At 53.3% G+C, this 15,145-nt stretch overlaps 1 protein-coding gene across 1 annotated transcript; it reads right to left on the bottom strand.

Moving 5' to 3' along the window:
- Positions 1–46: 46 nt before the first annotated feature.
- PTCD1 (pentatricopeptide repeat domain 1) lies at positions 47–15,079 on the bottom strand. The gene is made up of 9 exons (XM_012638991.1): positions 14,977–15,079; positions 12,366–12,850; positions 10,677–10,817; positions 7,977–8,195; positions 7,381–7,482; positions 4,774–5,475; positions 3,662–3,778; positions 2,662–2,844; positions 47–578 (listed from the first exon to the last, which is right to left on the bottom strand). Exons 2-9 carry the CDS (start codon positions 12,822–12,824, stop codon positions 399–401), a joined length of 2,103 nt encoding a protein of 700 aa, XP_012494445.1. The 5' UTR covers positions 12,825–12,850; positions 14,977–15,079; the 3' UTR covers positions 47–398.
- Positions 15,080–15,145: the final 66 nt, after the last annotated feature.

Raw genomic sequence — 15,145 nt, 5'->3', positions numbered from 1 at the left:
GCAGTCTGTGGGACCTAGTGGCAGAGTGCCAGGCCCTGGAGACCAGACGCCCAGGGACTGTATCCTGGCTCCCCCTTGTAGGTGCTGTGTGGCCCTGGGCAAGTGTGCTTGCCTCCTCAGTGATGGAGGTGACAGCCTCTCAGAGGCAGGGATGACCTGACACTCGAAGAAGGTGGGTCAAACTGTCCTTGGAGCTGCTGTGAACGTGGGCACCCTGGGCCCAAAGTCTGTCCTCATGCCAGTGCCTGTGAAATGCTGCAGCTCTTACTCTGGGCCAGGACTTTCCCTCGTGCATGAAGCAACACCAGCATTTTCACTTGTCTTTAATATAGAAGGGACTCTTGGGGCTCCCACAAAGTGCTGTGAGGCTAGACACTTTGTTCCAACTGTGCTCCCCATCACCTACCCTCAGGGCCTCCAACCACATCAGCCTGCCTGGCATCTTGGTCTCCCTTGGGCTTCGTCTGGAACTTCTGCCAGGGGTGGGGGGTTTCCTCTGCCGGCATCACTTTCAGCCATTGCTTGTAATAGGCTCGGAAGCCGTCAATCTTCTCCAGGTAGGTGTTCTTCCCTTTGTACTGTAATTGGAAAGGCGTGGGGTTCAGGGTGCAGAGGAGCCCTCTGATGGGAGTCACTGCCTGTTAACCTACAGCTAATCCGAACCACGGCAGCCAGCTCAGGCCTCAGGAAAACTGGTCCCTGCTGCTTGCTCTCCTTGCCAGGCAGCTGCAGCGAACAGGGCATAAGAGCTGCTGACGTGCAGTGTGGGAGCAGCTTACTGCAGAGAAGCAGGTTCCAGCTAAAGTTGCTGTGCCATGGGATAGGCCCAGATCCCCATCTGCCAGTCATCTTCCTAAACGTGTGCTGCTGTGCCCCTCCACCTACGGGTGTCACCACAGTCCCACCGACTCTGCCTCCAGTCTGCTGAGCCCCTCCCTTGGCACAGCCAGCACCTCCCTCTGACCCATCACTGCTGCAGCGGTCACCATGGAGAAGTAGAAAGAAAAGAAGCAAAAAGGTACACCAGGTAGAAACCTAAAGACAGCTGGCAGGGGAATATATAGAGAAAACAGGCCACAAAGTATTCACAAAGTATTATCAGAGATAAAGACTATTACTATGTGAAGATAAAAGGTTTGATTCAGAAGATTTAACAATTCTAAACTTGAATGTACCTAATATAGCCTGAAGTACATAAAGCAAAACCTGACAGGATCACAAATAGATTCTTCTGGGAAGAGACAAAAGAAAAAAAAGAATCACACCAGAGATATAAACAAGTCCACCATCATAAAGGCACTTATGAACACAAACCACTGCTCTGGGGTCTTCTGTCTGCTAGGCAGGCCCCTGGCCAGGTATCAGCCACATAAGGGAGCATGAGTATGGATGTTCCCTCACAATAGGGTTACATCCCAATAAACTGCATCCTAAGTTGAAAATGTGTCTAATGCTGGCAACACGCCAGATGGTCCCTGACTTAACAACGAACTTCATGTTAGCGTGAAAGTGACAGGCATTCCATAATCCCACTGCAAGCCCTTGGAAGGAGCTCCTCAACTTACGGTGGGGTTATACTCCGCTTTATTACGGGTTTATCATAAAGTCAAAATATCATAAATTGAACTGCAGTAAGTCAGGGATGTCTGTATATGATGTGAATACAGTAAGCTTCAGGCCTAGGATAGTCTTATAACATTTGAGTTGAACTTAAGAAGACCCTCGTGGGCCTCAGAACCAAAGAGTGAAGAGATAATCCACTAACTAGAAGATAACGTGCAACACTGAATCAACAAAAGACTATATATCCAGAATATGTAAAGAACTAGGCAATTAATGAGAGGACATTTCAAAGATGCCTAGTATGCTCTCTGCTGGGCACACTCCATTGCTGTCCCCTTGTTCCTGCAAAGCCTTCAAAATGGCACTCCCCCTGACCCCACGCCCCATGGCTGGTTGTCTCCCTCCCCTCTGGGCTGTGCTCCAGGCTGCCGTCGCTCTGGGTGCTCTGGAGATGCTCAGCACAGGGTCTTACTCAACAGACCCCAAACCAAACCCCCAGAGCCTGATCAGCAGGGTATGTGGCTGTGACCAAGCAAATTCCATCACTGCCCTGCTGCTGCCATTCACTGAACAAAACAGTCCATTGAGCACCTGGCAATGTGTGGGGACTGGGGTGAGCAAGGCAAGTGGGCTCCACCGCTGGAAGCCTGTGGTTTAGCGAAGGCTGGGGTGGCAGGTGCGGGCACGTGAGCACAGGCTGCAAGATGTGTGCAAAGGCACAGGGCTGAGTGCAATGGGGAGGCAGGTGGCGGGACACATGAGAAAGCCATTCAAGCAAAGGCCTATGGGAGGAGGGAGGAGCCAGTCGAGTGAAAAGCAAAAGGCAGCTGCTGAGGCAGAGGGAGCACAAGTGCCCTGAGGCAGGAAAGAGGCTGGTGGCCTCATGGAAATGGGGAGCCAGTAGGATGGACAGTCAACAAAGGCAAGACCAGCCTGAGAGATGAAATGAACCACACAGACCAGGACGGGAACTTGCGGGCTGTGGTCTAAGGACTTTGGGATTTCTCCTAAGGGAAGCTCTGGGCAGTTTTAAGCAAGAGAACGCAACCCCACAGGCCAGGACCATTGGGTGGGGGTGGTGCCAGGCTTGGTGCTCACCCGGTCAAAGGTGGGAGGGTACTCGGCTGCAAACTCCAGCTGGCGGATGACCACCTCATTCACCGGGATTCTGTTCCTCCTCATGTCCTTCAGGATGTCAATGAGATAGGCATAGTCCAGCTTCTTGACCGCTGCGTTAATGAGGGCGCTATAGATGTGGACGTTGGGGGTCACCTGGCACTTCTGGAACATCACAGACATTGTACAATCAGCAGGATGATGGCAGAGGTTGGGACAAAGCCTGCCACACCATGTCTTGCCTGGAGAGTTACCTGCTAGTCGGGGCCCTCAAGACCAGTGACCAGGGACAGAAGGGCAGAACCTAGTAGCGACAATGGGTTGCACTCCCTGCACGACAGAGGAAAGCAAGTGCTGACCCTCCCCTCAGCCCATCACAAGAAGTCTCCCAGAAGGAAGCCTGTGCTGCTCTCAGAGACCAGTGGACTTGGGTGGATAATGATGCAGGAGACACCACGTCCCCATTCTTGGCTGTGGGCTTATTGCTGACATGTCACCAGGAGGTGGTGGTCAGCCTAAAAACAGCCAGCATCCAGGAAAACAGCAAGAGAACAGTGAGTGTGGGGACACCCCAACCTGATCCCCAGGAAGTGCTCTCTGATGTGGTGGGTAAAATCCCTCATCAAGGTCTCCGTGTGGGCTGGGTGGGTATGTATCAGAGTTCCTGGGGGCTGTGATAACTGCCCCCCACCAGGAATTCTGATAATCCCCGCTCTGGTCATACCCTCCATCCCTCTGGAGTGTTGGGGCCAAGGCCCATCCCCATCCTTCAGTGTCACTTTCAAGATAGGAACACCCAGGGCTCTCCACGCCCAGCCCTGCAGCACTCACTAGGGTCCACTTTCTCCCAAATGGGACCTATGACCATTCTATACTGGACACTGATCTGCCCCAGTCTCCCTGCCCCCCAGCTTTCTTCCTGAGTACCCCCAGAGTGCCCCTCAGCACTACAGGTGTTCTGCCCAGGCCTGGGCCCACTCACCTTCATGTCTGCAAGCAGCTGTATCCCGTCCCCTGGCCTGCGGCACCCGATGGCCAGGTTGCAGAACGTCTGCAGGTTGGGGACAATTCCCCTCTTTGCCAGGACTGGCAACAGCGCCTGTGAGGACAGATGGCATCACTGTAACCTGTAACCCACCACCCTGGCGAGAGCCTTTCTGGTGAAGCCCTTGGCTGGATGCTGGAGACTCCAGGGATACAGTTCTCAGGCCCTGAGTCATGTCCAGCCCACCCCACAGGACCCACCTCCCCAGAATTCAGCTGTTCTGCACATGCACCCTGACCTCCACCCTGCCCGCCTCCAACAAGCTGTCCCTTCTCTAGGAACACCCTTCACATCCCCACCTGCTGCTGTGTGCTCTGTCAGCCACCCCTGCGCTCGGTCCTTCAGGCTCTAGAGCAAAGGCAATGTGGACCGCAGACAGTTGCCCGCTCAGCCTGGCTGGGTCAGGGAGGGTCCCTGGGGAATGGCTCTGTCACGTTTAGCTTGTCCAGAGCAGAGGCAGTGTCTGTCACCTTTGACCCTCTCAAGTGCCCAGGGCAGTGCTTCTGGCAAAAAAGGCATCCCATTAAGGCCTGTCATGTGAATGGATGACGTCCCAAGAGGGCCCCGATGTCCCCATCTGTGAGGCGGGGAAAGCCACGTACCAGCAGGGCCTCCAGTCCAACCAATAAACAAACTCATGAACATGAGGCTCTCAGGAGAGCATCTGGCACAGAGGAAGTGCCACGAGGGGCTGGGGGGTGTGTGTGTGTGTAGAGGGCGAGGACTCTCGGGGCTCTTGGGGCATCACAGGCTGCTCCCCAGGGAGTGACACCTTGGCCACAAGTTCCCACAGGACCCGTATGTCTCGTGCCCCCTCATCAGTGTCATGATGTGTTTGGGGGCTGCCCTCCCCGCTAACCTGGGGGTTCCACGAGGAGGGCAAGGAGGGCATCTGGCCGATTCACCACTTGGCTCCTGGCACCTCAGTCAGGGCCAGGCCCAGCATGGGCTGCAGATAAGCCTGCTGAGCCCAGAAGAACAGACAGACCAGCAGGTGAGCCGGCTCCGCAGTCTGAGTGTCAGAGCGGTCCCAGCCAAGAGGCCCTCACCTTCGCCCCTTGCAGGTCTCCCAGCTTGCTCTTCTTCCTAATCAGCGTGTTGAAGAACGTCACATCAGCCTCCACCTGGTGTGTGTCCAGGAGGGTCAGCAGCGAGGACTCCGCGGGGCTCCCCGACTCCACTACCTCAGCCAGCAGCGTGAGGGTCCTGATGTTGGGCTGGAGCCCATGCTCTGCCATCTTGCCCAGGAAGCCCTCTAGGCCCCCCATCAAGGCCAGCTTGTCAGCTGGGGTGCTCACCGTCCCAAAGGAGACCACCGCTGGGGGGACGGCCCCAGGGGTCAGGAGGTTGGCCTCCAGCTCCAAGGGAGGTGGCTTCAGGGCCACTGGGGTGAGGGCCACTGTGTGGTCTGGCTCTGCCTCAGTTTCCACCTGAGGCTTGCTGGATACTCTGGCCTCCCGAGGGTCTGGAGGCACCTCAAGTGCCTGAGAAGGTTCCAGAAACAGCTGCCTCTCCAGGACCTCCACACGTAGCCTGCCCGACATGCTATCTCCTTCAGCAGCTTGGGCTCTCCTCCTTCCCTGCCGCCTGCCTGCTGGGGGCTGAAGTAGGGCTGCCTCCTCGCTGGGCCTCAGGAGCAGCTCCGCAGCTACCTCTGGGTTCCCCAGGCCACAGTCCCGAGCTGCTACCAACAGCAGGTTATAGCTGTGCGGGCTGGGCTTGAGCCCCAGACTCAGCATTTGCCTCCAGACCTGCTCAGGGGGAGACAAGCGTCAGCTCGATGCTTTCACCTCAGAAGAGCCTTAGGCAGAGGTGGGCGCCAGGAGTCAGCCATCAGACCAGCCAGCACAAGGGGTGTGAGGGAGGTGTGGAAAGCGTTTAACCCGACGCCAGGTGCAGCTACTAAGAATCTTCAGAAATCTGGAGCTCCCTGGGAGGCCTGTCCTTCCTCAATTCACCCCCAAATTGTCCCCACAGTCTCATCCCTCTGCCCTCTCCCCAGGGCTCCTGTACTGGGGGTCTTTGCTCAGCTTCTCCATGTCCCCCCTAAGGGAGGGACAGCCAGAGAGGCTAGGTTCTGGAAGAGTCTAGGCTGACCTTTAAGGCTGGGATTCAGCAGCACTTCCCAAGTGTCGGCTGCACACGTGGCCCCAGATGAGAGCCCGAGGCTCTGACGCAGCCCTGCTCCCCCTTCACTAGCTGTGGGCTCTGGGGGCCTCCATCTTGTGGTGAGAAGAGGTCATTCTCCTCTTTGCAGCTCGGCATCTAGTACATTCCAAGTGTCATCAACCCCTGATTGCTGACACTCACCAACACTTTGCCATTCCTAAGATGCCACACGGGCTCCCTCCTCTTTGTCTTCGGGCTCAACATGGGGCCAGGGCATCTGACATCCTGCCTACATCACATCCTGCCTGCATCAGCGTGCAGACTGGGGTGGTGGGGAGGGAGGGGCTGGTCAGGCCCCAGATGGGCGAACCTTGGCAGAGGGCTGGTGCCCGCCAGTCTGGGTCTTGAGGAAGGCAACGGTCTTGGCAGCCACATCCCAACCCCCGCAACAGCTAACAGAAAGGAGGTTGAGCAGCGACGCAAGCGCTCTCCTGTGGCAGCACAGCATGGGACTGAGATTCAGGCACTAGCATCAGGACTACAGTTCAAGTCCCGGCTCTCCCACTTGGTGGCTGTGGGACCTTAGGCAAGTTGCTTAACTTCTGCGAGTCTCAGCTGCCTCTCCTGTAAAATGGGGCTAAGGCAGTTTAGAAAGTGTGCAACACAAATCCGCTGTAAGAGTGACATATTATTTCTAACTACAATAGGTCTAGGCCAAAGAGTGGGAGGAACTAGAGTTTGGCTGGTTTTTCACTATGAAGAAGGTTGCTGATGGTCAGAGGGCAGCCAGCAGCCACTGTTCCCAGGGATTCTGCAGAGGGGGTGCAAGCATCTGGTCCAGGTCTGGCCCAGATCACTGGGGCTCAAACGCTGTGCAGACCAACTGCCTGGGGGGCCTGCTGCAATGCAGACTGGCCACAGGAGGGCCGTGTGGGACTGAGAGCTGGTATTTCTTCACTAGCTCCCAGGTGAGGCTGATGCTCTGGTGTGGGGTCCACACTCCACGTTGGAGGGTTTGAGCTAAGCTCCAGGTCTTTCCAACTCTGAGAAGCCATGAAAGCAGTGGTGCCAATTATAACACTAACTCCCCACGTAGTAAGGGGGGTTGTCTCTGGGGGCCCGAGATTTGATCAGGGCAGTGTGTTCAACTTTGACGTCCATGAGAATCTCTTGGGATTAAACGCAGACTCCTGGGTCGCACCTGCAGAGATGCTGAGCTGTGGGGGCCACTGTGGGAGGGGTTGAATGAGTCCCCAGGTGACTGAGCTGCAGGCTTTCAGGGGCCATAAATTTAGAGGGTGTGGGCGACTGCACAGAAGCCACTCAGCAGAGTGGGAGAGGCAGGGGCCACCCTCACTGGGCCTTGGCCGGCCTCCTCTCCCAGCTGTTTGTAAAATGGGGGCTGCAGTGGCTGCTGGGAAAGCCAAGAGTACAAATATAAAAACACCCTGCACAGAGCAATCATGGGTGCTCACGGGATCATTTTGCACCCCTGGCGCAGGCACCACAGGGGCAAGCAGGGCAGGAAGGCAGGACAGGGGACAGACCTGCAGGGTGTGTCGGAAGCCCGTCTTCTTGTCCTGGATGCAGCCCATGAGGAGGAAATTGAAGGTCTCCTCTGTGACCACGTGCCCTTTGTGGACAATTTCCTAGGGAAGGGAATAAGGAGGTCCCACTGAGAACCTGCAGCAGGGCCTGGGTAGGGCCCATGCATCTGCAGGAGGTGAGGCCGGGATCCAGCTCCTAACCAGAGCAGCCCGGCTGCCCCCTCTCCCAGCTCTGCTCCAGATGAGTCTGTGTGGCACCTCTGCAAAGACCACCCCAGTGGCCACTTGTAGCCCCCAGATTCATGGCTCTGGAATGGCACAGAGCTGGCTTCAAGTTCCAGCTCCACCACTGGGCAGCTTGTGGGTATACGGGCAAGGCCTCAGCTCCCCAGACTCAGTTTCCTCATCTGTCAGCCTAACACCTCTGGGAGGGCAGGGTCTTGTGGGATTCATCTGTGAACCCAGCGCCCAACACAGGGCTGCCTCCTCATCCTCCCTGAACCTTCCTGCGTGAGGGGAGGCAGACACAACAGCCTCACACCTAACATGGGGGACTGGCCCCCAGTAGGGGCACAAAAAGGAAGGGGTGTCCCCACCTTGAACACATCGAGGCACATCCTGAGGTCTGCGCACTTGGCTGCCATCTTCAGCAAGGCGTGGTAGGTTTTCAAGTTGAACTGGAAGTTTTTGGCCTGGAGCTGCTGCCGGAGCTTCAGGGCACTCTGCAGAGCAGAATCCTTCCATGGGGACTCAGCACAGACGTTGAACAGAGCCGTGTATGTGGCATCCGAAGGCTCTAGTTCCCGCTTTTTCATCTGTTGAGATGAGAGAAACTCAGAGGTGGCCCAGAATCAGGTGGACACACAGGTGAGCAGCCACCCCGGAGGAAGCTAGAGAGGACCCTGTCACTGCATCCAATAGGCTGGGCACTGCGGCAGGGCCAGGTGACACATCAGAGCCCAGCTTGCCAAACCCCTGATCCATCAGAGGGACTCTGAGAACTGAGCCCACACCCTGAGAAGGACCAAATAAGAAACCATCCTCCCCTGGGCACTTGTCAGCCCACTCTGGGCCTGCAGTGTTGTGCTTGCAGAGTGCTTGCACCAGGGTCTTCCCGATGTCCCCATTCTCAGGCTTGACCGTGTCACCCTAACTGTCAAGGGGAGAAGAGAGTGTACGTTTACTAACTGTGGACTCGTGGGCAAGTGAGCTCCTCATCAGGAAAATGGGGATGACACTATCAGCCTGAAAGGCTGTCACAAGGGCTAAGCGGGAGAGCAGGGCACATGCTGGGATTCTCGGGGGTAGCCCCCAACCAGCAGTAGTGGAAGCAATGCACATTCTTGGGGCCACCTGACCTGTGGAGTCACATGCCCTGGGGGTGTGTCAAGCCTCCAGGGGACTGAGGCAGGTGTTCAAGGTTGAGAACTTTCTGATAAAGCTAAGTGCCCAGGTCAGGTAACAGGCTGCTAAGGCGTGTAAAGAGCCTGCTCAAATCCCAGCCCCAGTGCTCTCAAGTGGGGGAGCCCTGGACATGTCCCTTCATCTCTCTGGGCCTCAGTTTTCTTATCTGCAAAGTGAAGATGGCAAGTCCTATAATACTTTAAGGATGACGTAAGCTCTGTGTGTATCCCCATACTCCATAGATGTGTTCTGAGGACTCGCTATGTTGCCGGCACTGGCCGCAGGGTTAGGATAGTGGACACAGTCTGTCCTCACTGAGCTTCTAATCTAAAAGGGAGACACATCACAGATGAGTGATCCAAACAGTAACAAGCGCTATGAAGGATATCTAGAAAAGAGAGGACGGCCAGGGAAAAGGCAACTTCACGTGGAGAGACCCAGCAAACTCTGCTTTCACCAAATGACCAAGGTTAATGTCACCAGTGATAAGTCCAAATGTCCCATCATAATGTAGGATGTTACCCTGGTGGAAACTGGGTGAGTGGTATTTGGGAACTTTCTACACTATCTTTGCAACTTTTCTATAAATCTAAAATTATTTGAAAGTAAAAAGTTTATTTAAAAAAGTTAACTCAACCAAAAATATTAATCAAAAAGGCAACAAAGTGGCCGGGAGTGGTGGCTCACGCCTGTAATCCTAGCTCTCTAGGAGGCCGAGGCAGGTGGATTGTTTGAGCTCAGGAGTTCGAAACCAGCCTGAGCAAGAGCGAGACCCCGTCTCTACTAATTAGAAAGAAATTAATTGGACAACTAAAATTATATAGAAAAAATTAGCCGGGTGTGGTGGCGCATGCCTGTAGTCCCAGTTACTCGGGAGGCTGAGGCAGGAGGATCGCTTGAGCCCAGGAGTTGGAGGTTGCTGTGAGCTGGGCTGACGTCACAGCACTCTACCCCGGGCAACACAGTGAGACTCTGTCTCAAAAAAAAAAGGCAACAAAGTGACAGAGAATAGCAGAGGTTAAACAGAGTGGCCTGGGCTTCTGAGGTGAAGAGCAGGGTAGTCACTCGAGGATGCTTCAGACGTCAGGAAGCGCTGCTGGCCTGTCAACCAAGGGCCCTGACAGACACTCCCCGCTCCGCCTGCTCCTTGCTTAGCCCTGAACTCTTTTCTGCCAGCTAGTAGGTCAGGGAAGCCTCTCATCTTCCTACGCCATGACATTTTATTAGGTCTTTTAAAGGACGTAATGTTTTCCATTCAACTGAGGACATAAAAAGAAAAAAAATGTACAGGACATAATGTTACTTTACCATTTGTCCCTGCGATTTCTCCCCCCTACTTCCATCTAGAGACCACCAGCCTGGAGCAGAGTGTCCCAAATAACAAGAGGCCTAGGGTTCCCAGGCCTGGCTGCAGAAGGAGAGGGGAGCTCTCCTGCTAGAGCCTACACTCCTCTCAGGCAGGGCTCTTTCCTGACTCCCGAAAGAAATGGCTTCCTGGCTAAGAATGACAAATACGACACACCCAAGAGGTGGGTGAATATAAAGCAAAACCATCTTTCAAGAGAGGTGAAAGCCCTTTAAATTTAAAGGACCGGCTCCGGAAGAAGGGCGCGTATATGCACGCAGAAGTGGGGAGGAGGAACGTGACCAAACTGGGCACGGCAGTGGAAAAGGAAGGGGACATGCGGGGCCTGCTGTGGTCCAGGCAGGTGCTAAAGGACTATCCATGTCACGTCATTTATCACCCAAGAACACCTCCATTTTACCGAGGCAACTGAGGCCAGGGAGGTGAAGTCACCTGCCCAGCGTAACACACTAGTAAGTGGCACGTTCCGGATCTGCCCGCAGCTCCTCGCAGCCTTGCCCCCGCCGCCCCCGCGCCTCACACTCACATCGTTGTAGAGCATGAAGGCCTTCTTCAGGTAGCCAGCCCGCCCGCAGCCCCCGATCAGCACCGTGTAGTTGCTCTCAAGCGGCTGGAGTCGCTCCTCTTTCAGCATCTGCCTCTCAAACAGGTCCAGGGCCTCAGCCAGCTACAGGAGAAAGGGCTCAGGATGGTCCCAGGGACCCTCAGAGGACAGAGGGAGGCTGAGGGACCCTCCTGAGATGGTGTGGGACAGCAGCCCTGTCCCACTGGGCGAGCTCGCTTCCTCTGACTGCACACTTCCTCAGCCCATGGCTGTTTTTGCCCTATCCCTACCCCCTGCACCAGCCCCAGGTAAATCATCAGCTCACGCCTTTACCCCTTAAGGACTTTCATCTGTTTATTCAAATAATTATCAGAGTCCTTCTGGGAGTCAGGCAACGACTGTTCACTGGGGATATAGCTGGGAAAAGGAGCCCCTCTCAGAGCTCACTTTCTAGCATGGAAAGACAGACACCACAGGGGATAATTGGGATATGAAGGGGCTGAGGTGGCTGCAGCAGAGGAGGAGGAGGGGAAGGTGAGGGCAGCGAGGAAATGGGGGTGGGGAGGCGGAGGCAGATCTTGCAGGCTTCATAAGCCATTGTGAGGACTTTGGCTTCCCTGTTTATTTTTTAACTTTTCATTAGGGAAAATTTCAAACATTCGCAAAAGTAGAGAGAATAGTGTATTTACAATGATGATGAATGTTTAGCCCATCTTGTTCCACCCATAGCCTGCACTCTCTCTGCAGACTGATCTCAGTGTGCCAATTTGTAAAAGAACAAAAAAAGGAAAAAAACCTGAATTGTTAAAACAAATCCCAGACATCTCATCATTTCATCTGTAAGATCTTTAACACGTCTCTAAGAGATTTCTAAACAGAAATGCAGTGCCCTTATCAATACCTAAGAAAATGAATAACATTAATGCCACTGAATACACTGGGAGTTTTGGAGAGAAGATTAACGTGAGCCACTTTCTGTTTAAAAGAACAGCTCTCCAGGAGTTTGGGGCTGCAGTGAGCTATGATCATGCCACTGCACTCCAGCCTGGGTGACAGAGGGAAATCCTGTCTCTAAATAAAAAAATAAATAAATAAGAAAATAAAAAGACAGCTCTGTGCTGCGAGCAGATGGCAGGGAGCCCAGGGACAAGAGTCCTGATAGCTGACGGGTGGAGGAAAAGGCCATGCCTGGGCAGGTTGTGAGAAGTAGTTAGGGCTGGTGATGTTTTTGAAGGTAGAGTTGGTAAGAAATGAGAAGAATGAAGGGTGACCTGAAGGCATTTGACCTGGTGAGTGGAATGGGGTTGCCATTTAGTGAGATGAAGAAAGCGTGGGGAAAGCAAGGTTGGGAACAAAATTCCAGGCCTGGATCTGTACAGCTGCCTGTGTGGATAAGTGGAAGGAAGATGGGGAGGAAGCTGGACACACAGGCCAGGGGTCCAGGGAAGGCTGGGGCTGGACACAGGAATAAGAAACTTCAGTAGAGGGTGGTGGAGGACACTTAAGGCCATGAGACTGGAGGGTTGTTAGGGTGGGTGAAAGCAGAGAAGAGGAGAGGCCTGTGGACCAGGCCCTGAGCATCCCAACATTTGGAGACTGGGCGGCTCAGGTGGCTCCTCACAAAACACTGAGCCGCCAGGGAAGCCAAGTGTAGCCCAAAGCCTCCCTCACCTTTCCTTCCTTAATCAGACGTTTGCACTGAAGGAAGTACCAGTACGGAGTGTTTCTGGGGCCCCATGATCTTGGCTCTGGTTCCTTTTCCTCATCTTCCTCGACACTCTGTTCCCTGAGCCGAAGGTTATAGAGCTGGGCTGTCGATTTATGGAACAGTCTCCGGGAGGAGTATTTGTCCGATAGGGTCCCAAAACTCTCCTCCTCCTCTTCCTCCTGAGTGGCTGTGGGGCTGGGCTGGTTTGGGCCAGAGCTGAGGCTCCTCATGTTCTGGCTCCTCTGGCCAAGGGGCCGCTGAGAGAGGGAGCTGCTGAAGGCCACTGATACCAGCTGAGTCAGCCACGTGGGCCCCTCCCTGCCTCCTGCCCACCTGGCTCTGAAAGGGTCCAGGTGTTGTAGGAGGGACAATCCCATGGGGTGGGGCCTGGAGAAGAGCCAGGCAAATCTCAGGAGGTCCATTTCTGGCTTTCCTGTCGCTCCAAGTCCTAGAACATGTCCAGGAAAGAGAAGAGAGTCAACTTGCGTTTCTAATCACAAAAGGCAGAAAGAAAACAGGGAAGTGGTTACAAGTATAGGCCCTGAGGTTAGAAAGCCTCGGTTTAGATTTCAGCTCTGCCAACAACCATCTATGTGTCCCTAAGCACTCACTGCTCTGGCCTCAGTCTCACCTCTACACTGTGGTTGACAATAATGTCACCCACAGGGCACTGTAGCAATAACTGGATGAAAGGACGTCTCCTACGTACAGCATGTGGCACAGTGCTGGCTCAGGACGCACTCAAGATGTGTGGCCAAGGCAGAGCTGAGTCTGAGTCCCAGCCAGAGCTGTGTGACAGGGTGTGGTATTTGACCTTGCTATGTCTTCATTTCATCAACTGCAAGATGAGATATTTTTAGCACAATGTCTGGCATTTAACAGGTGTTCAAAAATTGTAGCTATTATCATTCATTATTAGAAACAAAGTGTTGGCATTCTAGGCCTCTGCAAAGGGAAGCTAACTCAAACATTTCTTTTCTACAAAGTTTGTGGACAAATGGGCAAGAGCTGTACTGCCCAACACAGTAGTCACTGGCCACACATGGGTACTGAGCACTTGAAATGTGGCCAGTCTGAATGGAGATGCCCTGAGCATAAAATACACACCAGATTTCAAAATTTGTGTACAAAAAAAAAGAATGTAAAATATACACACATTAATAACTTTTTTACCTGCTGAAATAATATTTCAGATATACTGGACTAAATAAAACATATTACTAACATTAATTTCACAATTGCTTTTCAATTTAATGTGGCTACTTGAACATTTAAAATGACACGTGCTTGCATTTTATTTCTATTGGACAGAGCTGGGCTGCACACTTAAAATCCTTTAATAAAAAAAATCAGAATGATCAGTTTACAGCATAAAAATATTTTAAAGTCTGGTTATATTAGAAGGTTGCCATTGGATAGATCTCAGAAGTGATGGTAGATTGAACAGATTAATAACCAGGGCCCTGCAGGGGAAAGACTTGTTTGGGTCCTGCACCATGCAGTGGGCGAGACTGGCCTAAACTGGCTTTGAACCTGAGTCCATGTAATGTGTTAAACAGCTTCTCCAGACCAGCACCTCATTGACACTAGTGCAGAGGGCCTTTACCATTCTGCATTCTTCTTAGAAGCATGGTGTTTACATGCGTTAATTAAAATACACAGAATTGGCCGGGCACTGTGGCTCACGCCTGTAATCCTAGCACTCTGGGAGGCCGAGGCGGGCGGATTGTTTGAGCTCAGGAGTTCGAAACCAGCCTGAGCAAGAGCGAGACCCCATCTCTACTAAAAATAGAAAGAAATTAATTGGACAACTAAAAATATATAGAAAAAATTAGCCGGGCATGGTGGCGCATGCCTGTAGTGCCAGCTACTCGGGAGGCTGAGGCAGAAGGATTGCTTGAGCCCAGGAGTTTGAAGTTGCTGTGAACTAGGGATGATGCCACGGCACTCCACCCCGGGCAACACAGTGAGACTCTGTCTCAAAAAAAAAAAAAAAAATACACAGAATTACCCCCAAAACCCCAATGACATTGAAATAGGTATCAAAATGTTTTAAAAACAATTTCTTGCTATATTAGTATATATGCTTCTTTTTCAGTGCATTTAAAAAACAAGATCCTATCATAATTTCAAAGCAAGAATCAGTGTAAATGGTAGCTCGAAATAACACCTTGTGGTTGCAGCACAAACTATCTCGAACTATCATTTACATCATCCTCACTTGAAATTACGACATCGTTTCAGGCACTGCTAACGCTGCTCAGACAATAGGGAAAGGAAGTGCTAAATTTCACAGAGAAGATAAAGGTGTCATCCTCTCCCTGCCCAAATTCTTTAACCTACCCAGGTTAAAAACCCCTGAATTGGAGTCACGCTGTCCCCCCTTGGAGGGACCCGCCGGTCCTCAGACGCTCACCGGGACCTTCAGGCCAACCCCGACCCCTTCCCACACTGGCCTTTAGTGCCTCAGTTTCCTCATCCGACGCCTCCGATCCTGGCTCAGAGACTCCCTGCCCCTTCGGCCTGTCTCCGCCCGGGTCCCGGGGCTTCTGAGAGGATCAAGTAGGAACTCACTTGAAGTGTCCGTCGCAGTGAACCCCGGCCGGGCCTCCGCACCGCCCCTCACCGCCCGCCTAATGCCTGGCCCAGCGTTGCCCCCAGTTCGGTCCCGGTTGCGTCCCTAGCTCTACCCCAGGTCACCCTCTCTCACGCACACGCTGCAGCCGGGCCTCGCGCAGGCGCA

The sequence above is a fragment of the Propithecus coquereli genome, unplaced genomic scaffold, assembly GCF_000956105.1.
Source record: "Propithecus coquereli isolate 6110/MARCELLA unplaced genomic scaffold, Pcoq_1.0 Scaffold137, whole genome shotgun sequence".
In the NCBI taxonomy this organism is placed as follows: Eukaryota; Metazoa; Chordata; class Mammalia; order Primates; family Indriidae; genus Propithecus; species Propithecus coquereli.
Note: the sequence above shows the minus strand (reverse complement) of the source record. Positions and strands in the feature narration are given on the sequence as shown.